This window comes from Haliotis rubra, unplaced genomic scaffold, assembly GCF_003918875.1.
Source record: "Haliotis rubra isolate DU_JTF1 unplaced genomic scaffold, ASM391887v1 Scf96, whole genome shotgun sequence".
In the NCBI taxonomy this organism is placed as follows: Eukaryota; Metazoa; Mollusca; class Gastropoda; order Lepetellida; family Haliotidae; genus Haliotis; species Haliotis rubra.
In genome coordinates this window covers 2,080,664-2,098,342 of record NW_025767701.1, presented here as the reverse complement: position 1 = coordinate 2,098,342, position 17,679 = coordinate 2,080,664, and the positions used below count along the sequence as shown (strand labels likewise).

At 41.8% G+C, this 17,679-nt stretch overlaps 1 protein-coding gene across 1 annotated transcript; it reads right to left on the bottom strand.

The window, feature by feature from the left end:
• Positions 1–5,633: 5,633 nt before the first annotated feature.
• Positions 5,634–17,679, bottom strand: LOC124265053 (high mobility group protein 20A-like). The gene is made up of 11 exons (XM_046699848.1): positions 17,582–17,679; positions 14,132–14,270; positions 12,219–12,271; positions 11,423–11,472; positions 9,372–9,581; positions 8,763–8,874; positions 7,816–7,868; positions 7,620–7,698; positions 7,198–7,413; positions 6,447–6,585; positions 5,634–5,779 (listed from the first exon to the last, which is right to left on the bottom strand). The coding sequence occupies exons 2-11, from the start codon at positions 14,251–14,253 to the stop codon at positions 5,767–5,769; spliced, it is 1,047 nt and encodes a 348-aa protein (XP_046555804.1). The 5' UTR covers positions 14,254–14,270; positions 17,582–17,679; the 3' UTR covers positions 5,634–5,766.

Here is a 17,679-nt window from a genome sequence, read left to right as displayed (position 1 = left end):
GTTCCTGAAACAAAGCATTTATGTTGTTGAAAATGTCTTATTTGGTTCATTACACAACCTGTCCCTCAACGGGACGATTCCAAGCGATTTCCAGGAAAAAGGCCCCTTCGCGCCTTGTGTTCTTGCGCGCCAAACAGTTCGGTTTTAAAACGCTTATCAGTCGTGCTAGAATGAAAATAAAGCTACTCTGTTTTCAACTTTGCGGTCCTTTATCGTTGATTTAAGACTGCTACTGTTTAATTTAAAACTTCAAGCTTACGCGCTCGGTTTTAAATTACATTTAGCGGTCTTAAATCAAAGATAAAGGACCGCAAAATTGAAAACAGAGTACCTTTATCTTCTAAATCACTTGTCCACCTCTGTGTGTCAAGGCCACTCTCAGTTGTTCTCTCATCTCCTTGCAGCCATTGTGTACATCATGAGGTTGCATTTTATGCTAGACTATAACATATAGAGTCCAGAGCCTTTCATTTTCAAACATTATTAATCCAAACCTGCCAAATATTATAGTGATCGAGTGAGTATGGTTTTACGCGGCTTTTAGCAATATTCCAGCAATATCACAGCAGGGGACGAGGAAATGGGCTTCACGCATGTGCGCTACATCAACCAAGCTCTCAGACCCACGTCATACCACATTTCGCACGTCACCGGAACATTTTCCAGCGTGATAACGACTGGGCCCCTACCGCCAGAGTTACACGGGACTTCCTACAGCAGAACGGTGTCAACAGTATGCAGTGGCCAGCCCTTAGTCCTGATTTAAACCCAATTGAATATCTTTGGAATGAAATTCAGAGGAGACTGAATAAGGTCATACCAAGGCCGAACACAACCGATTTATTGCACCAGACCTTTCTAAGAGTGTGGTTCCAGGTGCTAATGGCCTTCATCAATCGATTTGTGCACTCCATGCATAGACGCTGTGCTGCAGTTATTGCCGCTCGTGGTGGTCCCACTAGATACTGAAGTCAAGAGTCTGAATGGACTGCAAACGTTCACGTAATGTCTTGGAATTGTGCGGAGTTATTCATTGATGTGTCAGGATATTGTACACAAAAAATGTTTTTGATCTGCTTATTATGTCCCTTTCTGTAATGACTTGATTACAGTGCCTATATAATTTAGAATTCGTACTGAGAGGGTTTTTTTGCTGCTGAGTGTCATTGCTTTCTTAATCTTTATTTTAAACATCACCTCGGATAATGCTCTGAGCTAAATTATTAAGGGTGATGGGTTCTTCTTGAGTTTAGCCAGGTATTCAGATGCGACACAGCACACTACCAGTTTTAATCAGCTATTTTATTGATATCAAACTGCAACAGGCATGTATACAGCATCAAAGCACAGGTGTACAAACAGGCATTTATACAGACTCAAAGCACAGGCATACAGGCACATACACTGGCACTTTTATACAGCATCAAAGCACAGGTGTACACACAGGCACATATACAGCATCGAAGCACAAGTGTACAGAAGGCATTTATACAGCATCAAAGCACAGGCATACACACAGGCACTTATACAGCATCGAAGCACAAGTGTACAGACAGGCATTTATACAGCATCAAAGCACAGGCATACACACAGGCACTTATACCAACAGTTTATAGTACACTGATACCCAACATGTAAAACAGTTTGTACATGTCACCTCCTGTCATATGTACAAATCTAAACAGGGACGGTTCCAAAAAGCAGGCTTAAAACTACATCTGATGTAAGTCTGTATCAAAATAAAAGGTTGACAACAGACATAGGGCTAAGATCACTTTGTGGACACAGTCAGGTAACTCTATTCATACTGGACTCTTTGGAAAAAGAAAATGATAATTAATAAAATAAACCACAAGCCCTGGCAATATCTTCACCAAGGAACTTAAAACAAATTAGAACTGAATTAGCAAGTATGACTCTATGTCACTTTAATCATCAGTATACTGGCAGGGGACATCAGATATTCGCTTGACACCAGTGTATGAAATAAGGCCCGTCCGACCGCCCGAGACGGGTTAGATTTCAGACGGACGGTCTAGATTTACAGCTAGCCAGCCCGATGGTCTGGTAACAAATTTAGATGTTATATACATCTGAGTCATATCCTGGTGTCTGGTCTGGTCAAATCCATTTTGGACTGGTAACATGTTGAAGTTACCAGCCCTGATGTCTGGCTGGGAAATGGCTTATTTCATACACTGTTGACACACTGTAACAATGTGAAGAATCAAACCAAGGTCTCAGCATGAGCAATGCATAACCATTTATTGACTACCACAGTGCCCTTGCAAGCTTGATGTTTGATGTTTAGTCATACCGTGTGAATAAAAGAAATGCAAATAAAAATATCAGAAAAACAGTATCCTGCGCACTGACATCAGTGTACAAAACAGCCACTGGCCCACTAGTCCATGGCTAGTAAAAACCCAGTCGGGCCAGTAAATCTCCATGGTCACTGGCCCGACTGGTGAGTGGGATCATTTTGTAAACATATCACTCTCTCCAACTTGTAAAGTTGTAACACTTTATAGCATGCAAGATTATGGCCTGATAAAAATGTTCATCATATTAGCAGCTTAATGATGAAACTCGTGTCCACATTCAAATTTTGGACTAGTGAATTATTTTGTGGGCTGATAACTTTCAGGCAAAGCTAGCCCGACTGGCTAGAAAAATTTGGAAACTATTCACACACTGATTGACAGTAACATAAAGATCAATATGTTTCCCAAACAAAGTAACCAGTGTTGACCCAAGATATCGTCATTAATAACAATAATAATAATAATAAAAGTCCACTTTTATCCATTCTAGGATGAACATCTTGCTCAAAGCACTATTATTATTACCATGGATAACCAAAGCTGCCTGTGAGGCGCTAGAAGGTTTAGTTACAAAATCACATGACTTTACCCATCGGGTACCCATTTTCTGCTTGATGAACATTAGAGAGTAACCTTTGAAATTCTGTTGAAGCTGTGTGGGTGCAGGGTTAATAGAGAATAATTAGGCCTTGAGATGAGATGTACAATATTTCTATCAAATATCCTTAGCTAACCCAGAAAACAAATAATTAATGCCCAATTATGAGCCAACATGTTCTCAGAATTGTTTCACAGACAGTTTGTCTTCCTGAGAGAGAGATAATGGCTTTGGAAGAATGTATTTATTGACCAGAAACTTTTCACATTTTTCATCCAAGATTGAAGCATGGCTCCATCACAATACCGAGTGAATAATGTCACCAGACAGCATGGTCACCCATAGGCTAGCCATGTTATGACAAACTGTAGACAATATTTCTGGTCCAGATGATGATGACGTTTTGAAGATTTGACCTTTAGCAACCTATGCCTGTCGGAAGAGGGGAAGTTCCTGACTTGATGCATTTTGCCAAATCCGAGCAGCTTGGATCAATCCTCACGCCAATCACTGGATTGTCCAGTACACACTGCTGTCATATAGTTGTAATATTGCCGAGTGCAGCATCAACCAACCAACCAACCAACCAACCAACAAATTACAAAACTCCAGAGAATCGTTACCTCTCTGTAGTTCATGTTAACAGCCGTAATAAGTCCACCAGATCGGAGGAACATATCTGTCACATAAGGAAGAGAATTTTATGGATGTCAACTTCTTTATTGTGAGTAACACAATGTTTTGGAGTATCTACTTACTCCTTCACAGACCTGATGAAGGGGAAAGTCATCCTCAATAATCTCTAGGGTATAGTTCCAATAAATCTCCACTAGGGAGGTAATAAAATTAGATGCATCCAGGGTACAAGTGGAGATTTATCGGAACGTATACCCTGGAGATTATTGAGGATGGGAGGAAGTATATACTCTGAAAACATTGTGTTCATCACAATAAAGAAGTTGACATCCATAAAATTCTCTTCCTTATGTACTTCTAAATGCCATTCACAGACCTGATATCTGTCACAGGTGAATTAACTCAATACAAAGATATCTCCCCTCACCGCTCTTCATACAGAGTCTTCTGAACATGTGCAGTACCAGGGTGAGTGTATTTTACAAGCTTTGACCACTATCTGTCCCAAGACTAGAGAAATTATGAGAGAACAACTTCCTTTCTACCCCCAAAATTAGTTACTGTAGTCATAGGAACAGCATTCTCTTCCCACAGAGGTAACTTGTCATATCTTCCTACGAACCTCTGTTCTAATACGGCCATATTTCCTAGTTCTTTTAAAATCCCCTATCGGCAAAAAATTGCAACACGAATTATCTCCCTTCTTTTTATCAAATCAGAACACCTTTTACATCGACTTAGATCCAACTTTACTAATACAAGCAAATGCGGGGCCACAAATATCCCTCCTCTACCGGGGACTTGTGTTGATGTGACACACAAGGCATTTAATAACTATCTTGTCCCTTGTCAAATGAGGGCGATTGAGATGCCATTGATCCGCTATTACATGATTGAGTTCCGTCTGGAAGAAACGATTGCGCATCGCGCAGGAGAAGAGGTTCTAGTTTTCCCCCCGAGGCATACGGAAATTACAGAGACCTTGCGAATGATCACTTTTGAAACAACGTAGCTGATTGCACAGCTAAATCTGATTGCAGCCAATCACGAATCCTGAACACTTGCACCATGAAAGGCCATATTAGAACAGAGGTTCGTAGGAAGATATGACATGTAACCTCTGTGGGAAGAGAATGAGGAACAGTGAAAAGGTTTTGATTATACAGTGTGGACGTCTGTCTTACAACTCGAGATCCGCCCCTCCCCTGCATGTCCCATAACTTGTGACCACCCCTCCCTCCTCAAAGCACCCCTCCCTCCTCAAAGCACCCCTCCCCTCCTCAAAGCACATGTCATACAACTTTAGATCCCCAACTGACTCCTTTCAAACTCACGACCCCTCAACCAGGTCAGACAAGAAATGATCCCTCCCTGACATGCATTACAACTTGAGACCCCCGTCCCCTGTCCCCCTCGAATATAAGACCTCCAATCCAGGTCATACAAAGTAATAGCCCCCCTGTTACATCATACAATACTAGTCCTTTCAGGTTATACAACTGACGACCTCCCTTCTCTCATCAGTCAGTGAGTGGGTATGGTCTTACACTACGTTTAGCAATATTCCAGCAATATCACGGCAGCGGACACCAGAAATGGGCTTCACACATCATACCCGTGAAGAATCTAACCTGGGTCTTCGGCATGACGAGCAAACGCTTTAACCACTAGGCTACCCCCATTCCCTCATGAAATACAAGTCTCCCTTCCCCACACACCCTTAACTGCACTGCCCCCACCAACCAGGTGAGTCACTGCAAGCAACTCCTTCTCTGATGCAATCAGTACCCGGGCCTAGATTTTCAAGGCTCTCTTAGACTAAGATAGTCGTAAGTTTATGTTAATGTATGGCACTTACGGCCACTTTAACACTAGGAGAGCTTTGAAAATCTAGTTCCTGTGTGTCCCTGCTGCTGTGGTGGTGGTGGTCGTCAGATGAAGACAAACACTGCTCAATGTCAAGAGCAGCACAGTTCAAGATTTCAACATTTGTTCTCAAAACATCTGGCTAATCACATCACAGTGAAGCCTCACAAGAATAGGACTACAAATCTCAGCATCTGCACTTCTGGTTCAGGTCCATCACTTTATTCACACTGTGTACCAACTGAAGATGCTGGGGTCCAGGTCCTCCGGGTCCACAACATCCAGAGGAGAAGCACCGGTTCAAGAAGTCCTAACATCAGTAACACACTTTTCTTGTTCTCGTCATAACTTATCACTGAAATAAACCATAAAGATATTACATACAGGACATCTACCCTTTAGTGAGTGGTTTTACGCTGCTTTTAGCAATATTCCAGTAATATCACATCAGGGAACAGGGGAAATGGGCTTCACATATTGTACCCATGTGGGAATCAAACCCAGGCCTTCAGCGTGACGAGGGAACACTTTAGCCACTAGGCTACTCCACTGTCCCTCTACGCTTGACATTATAGAGGCTGTCACTGAATATCATCCAATCTTTGCCCCAAACCACTTAAACTTGACCTGGGTTCTTTGTATCATTTGAGGAGATGAGTGATGGAATATGGACTATTACTAGCTTAGCTTACTTAACTGAAAAGAATATCGCTAGACTTTGGACTAATGATATTGACAAAACTTTATGAACATTGTACGTCCAAACTTCTAACATGCCACTCAAAGAGTGAGTGGGTGAGTGAGTATGGTTTTACTACCGCTTTAGCAATACAGCAATATCACCGCAGGGGACACCAGAAATGGGCTCACACATTGTACCCATGTGGGGAATCTAACCCAGGTCTTCTGTGTGACAAGTGAACGCTTTATCACTTGGCTACCCCACCGCTCTGCCACTCAAAGAAGTTATCTGGCCTGATGGCTGAAGTGAGGGAATGTGAGACTCCATGTCACAAACTCACCCTTCAATGTTGAGTCTTCCGACTATTTCTCTAACAGTGGCTATGAGAGATTCATTCTCCTGAGGGGAGTCGAGGATCACGGTGTGTAGTTTGGCCATGTATGTGTCGATCGTCTCCAGAGATGGCGTCTTCCCCGATCCTGAAATAGGACACGAGCTCTGATATTAAGAAATGGTTCAAATGTTTTGATATTTTTGATAGTATCTTTTCATTGTTATCCAGCCTTTGTTTTCAATGGAGATGTTCCCAAGCGTTCACACACAGGCCAGAAGCAAATTCTTGTGATTGTTGTGTGTAGGTTGTCGAGGTGTTGTGGGACACACCTGGGATAGACACAGAGGCAAAGTGTGTAGTGATTGTTGTGTGTAGGTTGTCCAGGTGTTGTGCGACAAACCTTGTAGAGACAGGGAGGCAAAGTGTGTGGTGAGTGTTGTATGTTGGTTGTCCAGGTTTTATGGGACACACGTGGGAGAGACACACAGAGGTACAGTGAGTGGTGAGTGTTGTGTGTTGGTTGTCCAGGTGTTGTGCTACATACCTGGGAGAGACACAGAGGTACAGTGTGTAGTGAGCGTTGTGTGTAGGTTGTCCAGGTGTTGTGCTACATACCTTGGAGAGACATGGAGGTAGAGTGTGTAGTGAGCGTTGTGCGCAGGTTGTCGAGGTGTTGTGGGACACACCTGGGAGAGACACAGAGGTACAGTGTGTAGTGAGTGTTGTGCGCAGGTTGTCGAGGTGTTGTGCTACATACCTGGGAGAGACACGGAGGCAAAGTGTGTAGTGAGTGTTGTGCGCAGGTTGTCGAGGTGAGTCTGCAGCGCCATGTTGGTGCTCCGTTGCTGCACCGCCTCAATCTCCAGCTTCTCGATGGCATGTTTCATATTTTCGATGTGTTTACTGAGGATGGCATTCTGTTCCTCCAACTCCGTTGTCTGCTTCCGTAGCTGCCTCAACTCTGCTTCACGCACTGGTCAAAAGAAACCACTACACTTAAAATTTCCAAAATGACCAATAATGGAGCGCCTATTGAAAGAATACGGAATGCTATGATCATGCAGCTTGAAACTAAAACATGTAAATAACATGTGATCTTGACTCCGGATATCTTTTCAACATTAACTTTTGATTAATCCATTCACAGCTTCACCAACAAATATTTAAGTGAAAGATTACCTTTATTATGGTCCAGAAAATCCTCAGTGAAGATAGGGATGTCAAAGGTGCCACTCTCCTCCTCTTCATTGTTTAACATCTGAAACATGAAAAAACATTAGTGAAACTGGAATTATCAAATGTATTCCCACCAATGTCATCTGTTTAACAATTTCTCAGTGGATGTCTCTTCATGCCATACATAGACTTTACTCACCTCTAAAGATGATCCATTCAACCCTGTACTCTCAGTCTCTTCTCCAAGATCACCTACAAACACATGGGTTACCATGGTTACTAGTATATTAGGAATTATACACCTTTTTATGAATATCAACACCCAGTCTATAACCTGTGATTACTATTATCATCAATAAGTCAGAACATGATGTGTTAACTATCACAGACTCATAATGGTCACTGCATAAAAAGAAACATGTTTCCACACAACCACCTGTAGCGTAACCTAGCAATTACAAGCTAATCCTTTGGAACATTCTTCCATTCAACATCAAGTCTGCTCCTACTAGTGGTGTTCCGATTAATTGAAATAATCGAAGATTGGTCGCAGAGACCAAACGACCAAGCAATCGATCACGTTTTCTCATAATGAACATAAACGATTTTGGAACTACTGTTTTAGTCTTTGAAATACTTGATAATGGAACATACCATTGGAAGTTGTCAGGGCCTGAAAACGTGTTTAATTCTTAGAAAACTTACATCACTAACTGAAAAGCCATGACTGAATATTTCTTGAAGACTCCGGGAAGTTTATGTTCATGATATATTAGTCATCACTTAAAGTAGCAAGTTGCATCATGTTTTACATATCTGCAATAACAACCTGGATCGGAAAATCTGAAAAACGACGCTTACCAATTTATTTTCAATGATTGTTCGTTGGTAATGAATCAATCATCAATTGTGAGATTTCAACTAATTCCCAACACTAGCTCCTACCCTTGAAACATTCTGCTGACAACTAAAGACCTATTTCTTCTATCTGTGATATGCAAGCACCTATGAGCAGTCTAGCTGGAATTCGGCGTTATACAAACCAATTATTTATATATCATATATTCTATACACTAACCCAATGTCAAGCTGGCCCTCATCTACACTGTAACCTAGCAACTACAAGCATAACCTGGAAACGCTCACCTCGTAACTTCTTTTGCTGCATCCTGAAGGTCTTGTAAGCCTCAGTTTTCTGATACGCCTCCATCTCCTTCAGATACCGCTCTTTGTCTTTCTCTGCGTCGTCAAGGTAACGCTGGAAAATCAATCACTGTGAGGTCTAGCAACATCATACAGGTTGTTTAACAATACAGAACTATGAATGACATGCCCACAGGTTACACACCTGTCTGCCTACACATTACTTATGTTGGACCACGCCACCCACCAAGCTGTTTCTCTGAAGCCCTCCGTTTGAACCACCACTCCAACCTCTTTGCATGTCGCCCTCAATTCAGACCACCCCATCCACCCATTTCTCTGTGGTCCTCATTTTGAACCACCCCATTAACCATTTTATCTGTAGCCCCAAGTTTGGACTATCCCATCAACCTATTTATTTGGAGCCTTAAGTTGGGACCATCCAATCAGCCATGTTTGTCTGTAGCCCCAAGTTTGGACTATCCCATCAACCTATTTATCTGTAGCCTAAAGTTTGGACCATCCCATCAACCTGTTTCTCTGTAGCCCCAAGTTTGGACCATCCAACCAACATTTTCATCTGTAGCCCCAAGATTGGACCACTCCACCAACCTGTTTGTCTGTAGCCCCAAGTTTGGACCACTCTGCTCCTAGCATTTTCGTGATCTCTGAGAATGTCAGGTTTGGGTTTTCCTGTCTCAGCTGCTCACGACGTTCATTCAGGAACCGGATGTATCCTGTAAGGGCTGGTTTGGGAGCATTGACGTCTTTCAAACTCTTTTTCCTTTTGCGTCCTTTTGGCCAGCCACCTTTCCTTTTGGCCTGTGGAAATAGCATTCAAATAGAAGCAAAGAGCATTCATCGTACGCATTACAGCCTGCAAAACTGACATACAAAGCCCACAATTTACAGACATCTATTTACATAAAGGTATGTTTGTGTGATGACACTAGATCTATCTGACGTCTGTCACATGACTCTCACTTTGATGTGATGGCTGACAGATAAGTTGAAAGTCTAAAATCATTTGTGGACATTACCTGATATCACAGAGTGAGTGAGAGAGGTTTAGTTTATACCACTTTTAGCAATGTTCCAACAAATGAACAATATCACAGCAGGGGACACAAGAAATGGGCTGCACACATTGTACCCATGTGGGGAATCGAACCTGGATGTTTGGCGTGACAAGAGAACGTTTTAACCACCAGGCCACCCCACCGTCCCTGATGCCATAGAGGAATATCTACAAACAACCAGCTGAGCAAATCATTATGCTGTGATACGTCTGTAAAATAACCTATGCCACGGTAAACAAGTGAGAAACAGAGTTTATCACTTATCAATTAGCTCTCGTAACAGCATGAAGAGAAACTATGAACAGAGTCCATTGTGACCTGACAAATGAAACACAAAGATATCATGATATCCATATCCGCTAGCAGGGCTCCAGATAATTTTTCAACCTCAGGAGTATGTACTCCTTATTTTTTCAACACAGGAGTACTGGAAAACCTAAAATGACATTTAGAGTACTGAATGGAATTTAATGGAGTATCAGTAATCTTGTATTTCGTTTCATATATGCACCACAACATTGCTACTCTTATGTAAACAGGTCAATGAACAATAAAACAAGAAGACAAAGTCATCAATATCCCCCTCAATGGCAAAATACTCTTCATGATTATGTCTACGAGTTATGATTATGTCAAATACTTAGGTGTGTATATAGAAAAGTGGAAGGAGAGTATTGAAAGGTTTTTAAAGTTCTGCTCCAGAAAATAGCACTATCACCAATTTCAATCAAAGTTAAACTTGTTGCCATGGAAACGCCAAAATATTTTATTCAGAATTCCAAAACTACCAAAAGGCACCAGTACACCACCAGATATATGTATGTGCCAAGTTTGGTGAAGAAACATTGAATGGTTTTAGAGTTCTGCTCCAGAAAAGAGCACTATCACCAATTTCAGTCTAAGTCAAACTTGTTGCCATGGAAACGCCAAAAATATTTTATTCAGAATTCCAAAACTACCAAAAGGCACCAGTACACCACCAGATATATGTATGTGCCAAGTTTGGTGAAGAAACATTGAATGGTTTTAGAGTTCTGCTCCAGAAAATAGCACTATCACCAATTTCAGTCTAAGTCAAACTTGTTGCCATGGAAACGCCAAAAATATTTTATTCAGAATTCCAAAACTACCAAAAGGCACCAGTACACCACCAGATATATGTATGTGCCAAGTTTGGTGAAGAAACATTGAATGGTTTTAGAGTTCTGCTCCAGAAAGGAGCACTATCACCAATTTCAGTCTAAGTCGAAATTGTTGCCATGGAATGGCCAAAAATATTTTATTCAGAATTCACAAACTACCAAAAGGCACCAGTACACCACCAGATCTATCTATGTGCCAAGTTTGGTGAAGAAATAGAGAACGGTTTTAGAGTTCTGCTCCGGAAAAGACAAAAGTGAACGGACGGACGGACGGAGTCCATTTTAATACCCCCTGCAAAACACGTTGCGGGGGATAACAATACTTTTTCAGATAATTACTTCTGTAAACAATAGTTTGTCAACAACTGAATGTCCCTTAATCAGTATGAGATGCTGTATTTAAAGGCCATTTTTATAAGAATAGGCTCACAGTGAGTCTTACCTCTCCATCTCCAGTCTCTCCGACGGAGTTACCTGCCCCTGTTGATAGACCTGCAATAACGAAATTGATGCAATTATTCATACACTGTACATCGAGACATTAAGCACCACATGTCACAAATATGGGCAAAAACAATTTGGTTGTAGTGATAATGTTTTGCAATCATGTCTACAACCCCAGTTACTGGTGCTAAGCATGAGTCCGGGAAAATGTCCTTCAAATTGTGGCAAGCCTTAGTTTTAAACAAAAACTCAGATGTCAAGTTTGGTCTGGTATATACTCCATTGTATTTCAGCAGAAACTGTGATGTTGTCAAGGAAACCTTTCAGGTCAACACTGCCAGCAAGCAGACCTGCAAGTTGCCATCAACCAGGCCAGCGAGCCTGGCCACCGATCCTGTTAGATACCTCTTATGACAAGCATGTGTTACTGTAAATTGATCTTCAGTAACCAATGCTTGTCGTAAGAGGCGACTATCGGGATCAGGTGACAGGGTCGCTGTCTTGGTTGACACATATCATCAGTTCCTAATAGTGCAGATCGATGCTCATGGTGTTGATCACTGGATTGTCTGGTCCAGGCTCGATTATTGACGGACCGCCGCCATATAGGTGGAATATTGCTGCGTGTGGCGTAAAACTAAACTCACTCACTCGCTACAACCTGGGTGCTACTGGTGGAGGTGGTGAACAATAATGAAATCTTACCCTGATACACGTACGTACACACAGGACAACATACTTCAACACACACTGACACAACATGGACATAAAACATGTCACAAACAAACACTCACCACCTCCAATGTCGCTGCTGCCTGCCATGAAGTTGCCATCAGAGGATGGAAAGCTGCAAAAACACAATTCTTTATTTGAACCAAAAACACAAACATTCGAAAAATTATTTAATCATGAGCCAGCAATATTCTTACACAGATTCAGCACTGGAATACATGTATTTCGGGGACCAATTCTTCCCCAGAATCAGCACTGGAAAGCAGGCACATGATACCAGAGAATTATTCACCCCAGAAAATGGCAATGGAAAGCAGGCATGTGGTACCAGAGAATTATTCTCCCAAGAATCAGCACTGGAAAGCAGGCATGTTGTACCAGAGAATTATTCTCTCCCAGAATCAGGACTGGAAAGCAGTCATGTGGTACCAGGGAATTATTCTCTCCCAGAATCAGGACTGGAAAGCAGGCATGTGGTACCAGGGAATTATTCTCCCAAGAATCAGCACTGGAAAGCAGGCATGTGGTACCAGGAAATTATTCTCTCCCACAATCAGCACTGGAAAGCAGGAATGTGGCAGCACTGAAAGCAGGCATGTGGTACCATGGAATTATTCTCCCAAGAATCAGCACTGGAAAGCAGGCATGTGGTACCACGGAATTATTCTCTCCCAGAATCAGCACTGAAAGCAGGCATGTGGTACCAGGGAATTATTCTCCCAAGAATCAGCACTGAAAGCAGGCATGTGGTACCAGGGAATTAATTCCCCCAAGAATCAGCACTGGAAAGCAGGCATGTGGTACTAGGAAATTATTCTCTCCCAAAATCAGCACAGAAAGCAGGCATGTGATACCAGGGAATTATTCTCTCCCAGAATCAGCACTGAAAGCAGGCATGTGGTACCAGGGAATTATTCTCTCCCACAATCAGGACTGGAAAGCAGGCATGTGGTACCAGGGAATTATTCTCTCCCAGAATCAGCACTGGAAAGCAGGAATGTGGCAGCACTGAAAGCAGGCATGTGGTACCAGGGAATTATTCTCCCAAGAATCAGCACTGGAAAGCAGGCATGTGGTACCAGGGAATTATTCTCTCCCACAATCAGCACTGGAAAGCAGGCATGTGGTACCAGGGAATTAATTCTCCCAAGAATCAGCACTGGAAAGCAGGCATGTGCTACTATGAAATTATTCTCTCCCAGAATCAGCACTGAAAGCAGGCATGTGGTACCAGGGAATTATTCTCTCCCACAATCAGGACTGGAAAGCAGGCATGTGGTACCAGGGAATTATTCTCTCCCAGAATCAGCACTGGAAAGCAGGAATGTGGCAGCACTGAAAGCAGGCATGTGGTACCAGGAAATTATTCTCCCAAGAATCAGCACTGGAAAGCAGGCATGTGGTACCAGGGAATTATTCTCTCCCACAATCAGCACTGGAAAGCAGGCATGTGGTACCAGGGAATTAATTCTCCCAAGAATCAGCACTGGAAAGCAGGCATGTGCTACTATGAAATTATTCTCTCCCAGAATCAGCACTGAAAGCAGGCATGTGATACCAGGAAATTATTCTCTCCCACAATCAGCACTGGAAAGCAGGCATGTGGTACCAGGGAATTATTCTCTCAAGAATCAGCACTGGAAAGCAGGCATGTGGTACTAGCGAATTATTCTCCCCAGAATCAGCACTGGAAAGCAGGCATGTGGTACTTGGGTCATGTACTTCCCTAGATTCATCAATGGAAAACAGGTGGTACTGAGTACCTATTCTGCAACAGGATCACCAGTGGAAAACAAGCAGGAGACACAGGGGAACTATTCCATCCCAGACTCAACACTGTGACATGCACTGGCCTCAATACAGGAAAATATGTTTGTGTCACTGGCGACCTGTGTTCCATGGAAGGCCAACTGGGAAATCAAACTTTGAAAAAATAGAAAGTGAAAAACATACCACTTTTTAAGCATCACCTTACCTTGCATCTACAGTGAGGTCATTACTCTCCTTTGAAACCTCATCATCAAAGCTCTCAAAGTTCAGCTTCAGTCCGGACATGTTAGACAGCATACTGGAGGATGCATTAGGGCCCAGGTCCATCCTGGTGCTACACTAACCTGGAGACAGAACACATAAACCCAAAGGAGTTTAGGGGTGGTGAAGTGTAGGGATGTCACGATACATGAGTTTCATGAATCAATACGCATCAAGATACCCATGTCACAATTCGAAATGCATCACGATACCTATTTTCGCGGCATTATTGCGTAAATGTAGTTACATATATATTTCATATTTTATAATTGTCTGTGAAAAGATCAACATTTTTTATTCTCAGAGATTAAAAAGTTTCTAATTTTTACTCAATAAACATTATACAATTGCAAACTGTAAACAATACATAAACATATTTAAACCGATACTTTCAAAACTAAAAATCGATACAGTTTTGAATGTATCGATAATTGTATCATCTTAGGGAAAGTATCAATGCATCAATGTGTCGTGGCATCCCCAGTGAAATGGGTTTGTGTGTGTTTTGTTGGTTTGTTTAACCAAACACAGAATTAGGCACCTATTTGCTTCGTACTACGCACTCATAGTCATAATTTGTCTGTAGCTGAACTGTTGCTGTGTGCAGTGTTAAACAATAAATACACGAGGTAATAAACTGGTCCAGCTTCTCTGGGTAATATTCAAACGCTACACAGTGACATTTAGAAGTATCTTGTTCTGTTTTGTTGTCTGATGTTTAACACCACACTAAGAAATATTCCAGCCATATGGCCTTGGTCTGTTAGTGAGTTTGGTTTTACGCCGCACTCAGTAATATTCCAGCTATATGGCAGCGGTCTGTAAATATTCAAGTCTGGACCAGACAATCCAGTCATCAACAGCGTGAGCATCGATCTACACAACTGGGATACGATGACATGTGTCAACCAAGTCAGCGTGCCTGACCACCCGATCCCGTTAGTCGCCTTTTATGACAAGCATGGGTTGCTGAAGACCAATTCACACCCAGATCTTCAAGGGCTACCCTTGGTCTGTGAATACTAGAGTCTGGACCAGACAATCCATAGATACAATGACATGTGTCAAGCAAGTCAGCAAACCTGACCATCCGATCCCGTTTGTTGCCTCTTTCGATATGCATGTGTTGCTGAAGACCAATTCTAACCCGGATCTTCATGGGTTGAAATTGGGTTTAACACTGCATACAAAACTATTCACGTGTGTACTAGACATACTTGTTTTATCCGCTTAATGCCAAATACAAGGCAGTATAACAAGAAGCCCCAGACTACGGAGTGTGTGTGGGGAGAAGAAAGAAGGGTGAGTGAGGGAGTCACAGTATAATTCAAGACCTACCAACAGGGATTTACCTTGAGTACTGTATTTGAGGGTCCCTGGGACTCATATTTTCAGGGGTCATGGACAACAAAATGGGGGTCCCAGACACTTAAATGTTATTATCAATACTGTAATTGTACTGTGTATCATGATCCTCACATTAATTGTTACAGTAATGTAATGAAATTGCAAATGCCAAACTAGCTAGTAGCAAACTCAGTGATAACATATTGTTACTTGATTGGAATTTTTACAAAAAGTATTTGGTCTTTTTTCTGAGTCTCTGTGGATGCGCTTATAAATTTTGCTGCGTCCATTGTCAATTTTTATGCGCATAGGACGCAGGAGTTCACATCCTGTAAATCCCTGTACCAAGCACTAAAATATTGCAACCTACAGGCCTACAAAAAGTACAAATGATGCACACAAGCAAAATCTGCATGGTAGTTCCCATGTAAATGATGTTGCTCATGAACAAGATGTTGATTTAGTGATGTGATATAGGACTACAAAAATAGACTTTCAGACCAGCCAAAACATAACTTATAAGGTCCATAGCTAGTTTAATGGAAAATGGACCTTAATATAGTCAGATAACTCCATTACTGGGGAAGAATGATCATCCTTCATAGGTCATTCAATTGTAAACATGATATGACGCAAGAGATGTGACAAGATCTTTCAAGTAGCAAACATTCTTTCCAGCAAGCGTGAAGCAATTGTCAGCAGCAGGACCAATAAAGAAAAAGAATAAATTACAGGAGTGGAAAAAACCCATTGCCCGACGCCCGAGTCCAGTGTTTTTTCTGTCGGGCAAGCAAATTTGTATATCACACTGTACCGGTGTCCAGTTGACTTTCCAATGTTAATTATGTTCTTTATGTAAAAAATCAACAAGAAAACAGCTGGTATAGTGGAAAAATTATCTGGGCAAGTGATTTTACATGTGCCACTGTACCGGAGTACACTAGCAATTTTAAAGTTATTTCCACCCCTGAATTATTAGTTTTTGCGATATGCTGTGCTTAAATGCAAAGTTAAATTACCATAAATGATTAAAAAACTGAATAGATTACAATTTCAAACAATCAATTTTCCAGTATCATTTTCCCTTTAACATGAACAGAAAAGTGTTTTGCAAACATGGTAATCATTTCACCGGAAGGCCAAACACGTAAGGGGCTTACCACAGATAACTCCAAACTATAGAATCTGGCAATCACAACATATTGCTATAACATCTGCATCACTGTACCCATATTTCATTAACATTCACAGCCTACATCATAGTGTTTATCTCAGTGGATTTCTGGCACTGCAGTTGCCTCTACCTAATTAATTGTTATAAATGTTTTCCACCATCATGAGTCACCAGTTCTAATTAAACTGGTACCAGGCAAGTTGACTTTAGAATATTCCTTCCTAAGACTGATAATATTTGTCTGATGATATGAATGACTGTTAAAGATATAAGCGGTCATTATGATTTTGTGTGCATATGGTAATTTTGTGTTTATGGTAATGTGTCATCATGAAGAAAGGTGACAAAGACACTATCACTGGTTCTTTTACACGTGACATGTCACAGAACCCGGCTGATGTGTATCAAAATGACACACGATCGCCCACACAGGTCCGTAGATGCACGTGTCTTACTAGAAAAAACCCGCTTCTAAGATCGATGTTGGGGATAGTCCACACCTGTCACGATTCCTATCTACTGTGTTGTCAGTGAGGGGTGGTACATGCAAATGACAAGTCGCGGATTGTCACTCAGATATAATCTGTGCATGCCAGATTTCAAATGGCAGTTGTGTCAAGGAAAACATGATATCACCACTCATACCTACAAGTAAAGGTATTGGTGTCACACGCAACTGTGATTCCAGAATTCTCAGGGAATCCCCGCCAATATGATAGCCTCGTTCAGTGGGCCGCCTGCGCAAGTGACTCGGTCGCAGCGTGCAGGGAACGCTGATGCGAAGGCGTGCGTGTGTAAGGCATGTTAAACCAATAGTGGCCCATAAATTGTAATGGAATATGTTCCTGAAAATGTTGTCATTCAGTTTCTTACCTAGCAACGTGCTGACCATGTGCATTTGTTTTCATTTCAATAATCGGTAGAGGGGGATAGGAAAATTTCCGCAAAATGGCGATTGTTAATCCGCGAAA

What these genes read in the sequence shown, in the direction of transcription:
- LOC124265053 (XM_046699848.1), bottom strand. Translation starts at nt 14,253, where the DNA reads ATGGACCTGGGCCCTAATGCATCCTCCAGTATGCTGTCTAACATGTCC. An exon ending in CAGCAGCGACATTGGAGGTG is followed by an intron (nt 11,473 to 12,218) that starts GTGAGTGTTTGT and finishes TCGTTATTGCAG; the next exon opens with GTCTATCAACAGGGGCAGGT. An exon ending in GCAGCAAAAGAAGTTACGAG is followed by an intron (nt 7,869 to 8,762) that starts GTGAGCGTTTCC and finishes ATGTGTTTGTAG; the next exon opens with GTGATCTTGGAGAAGAGACT.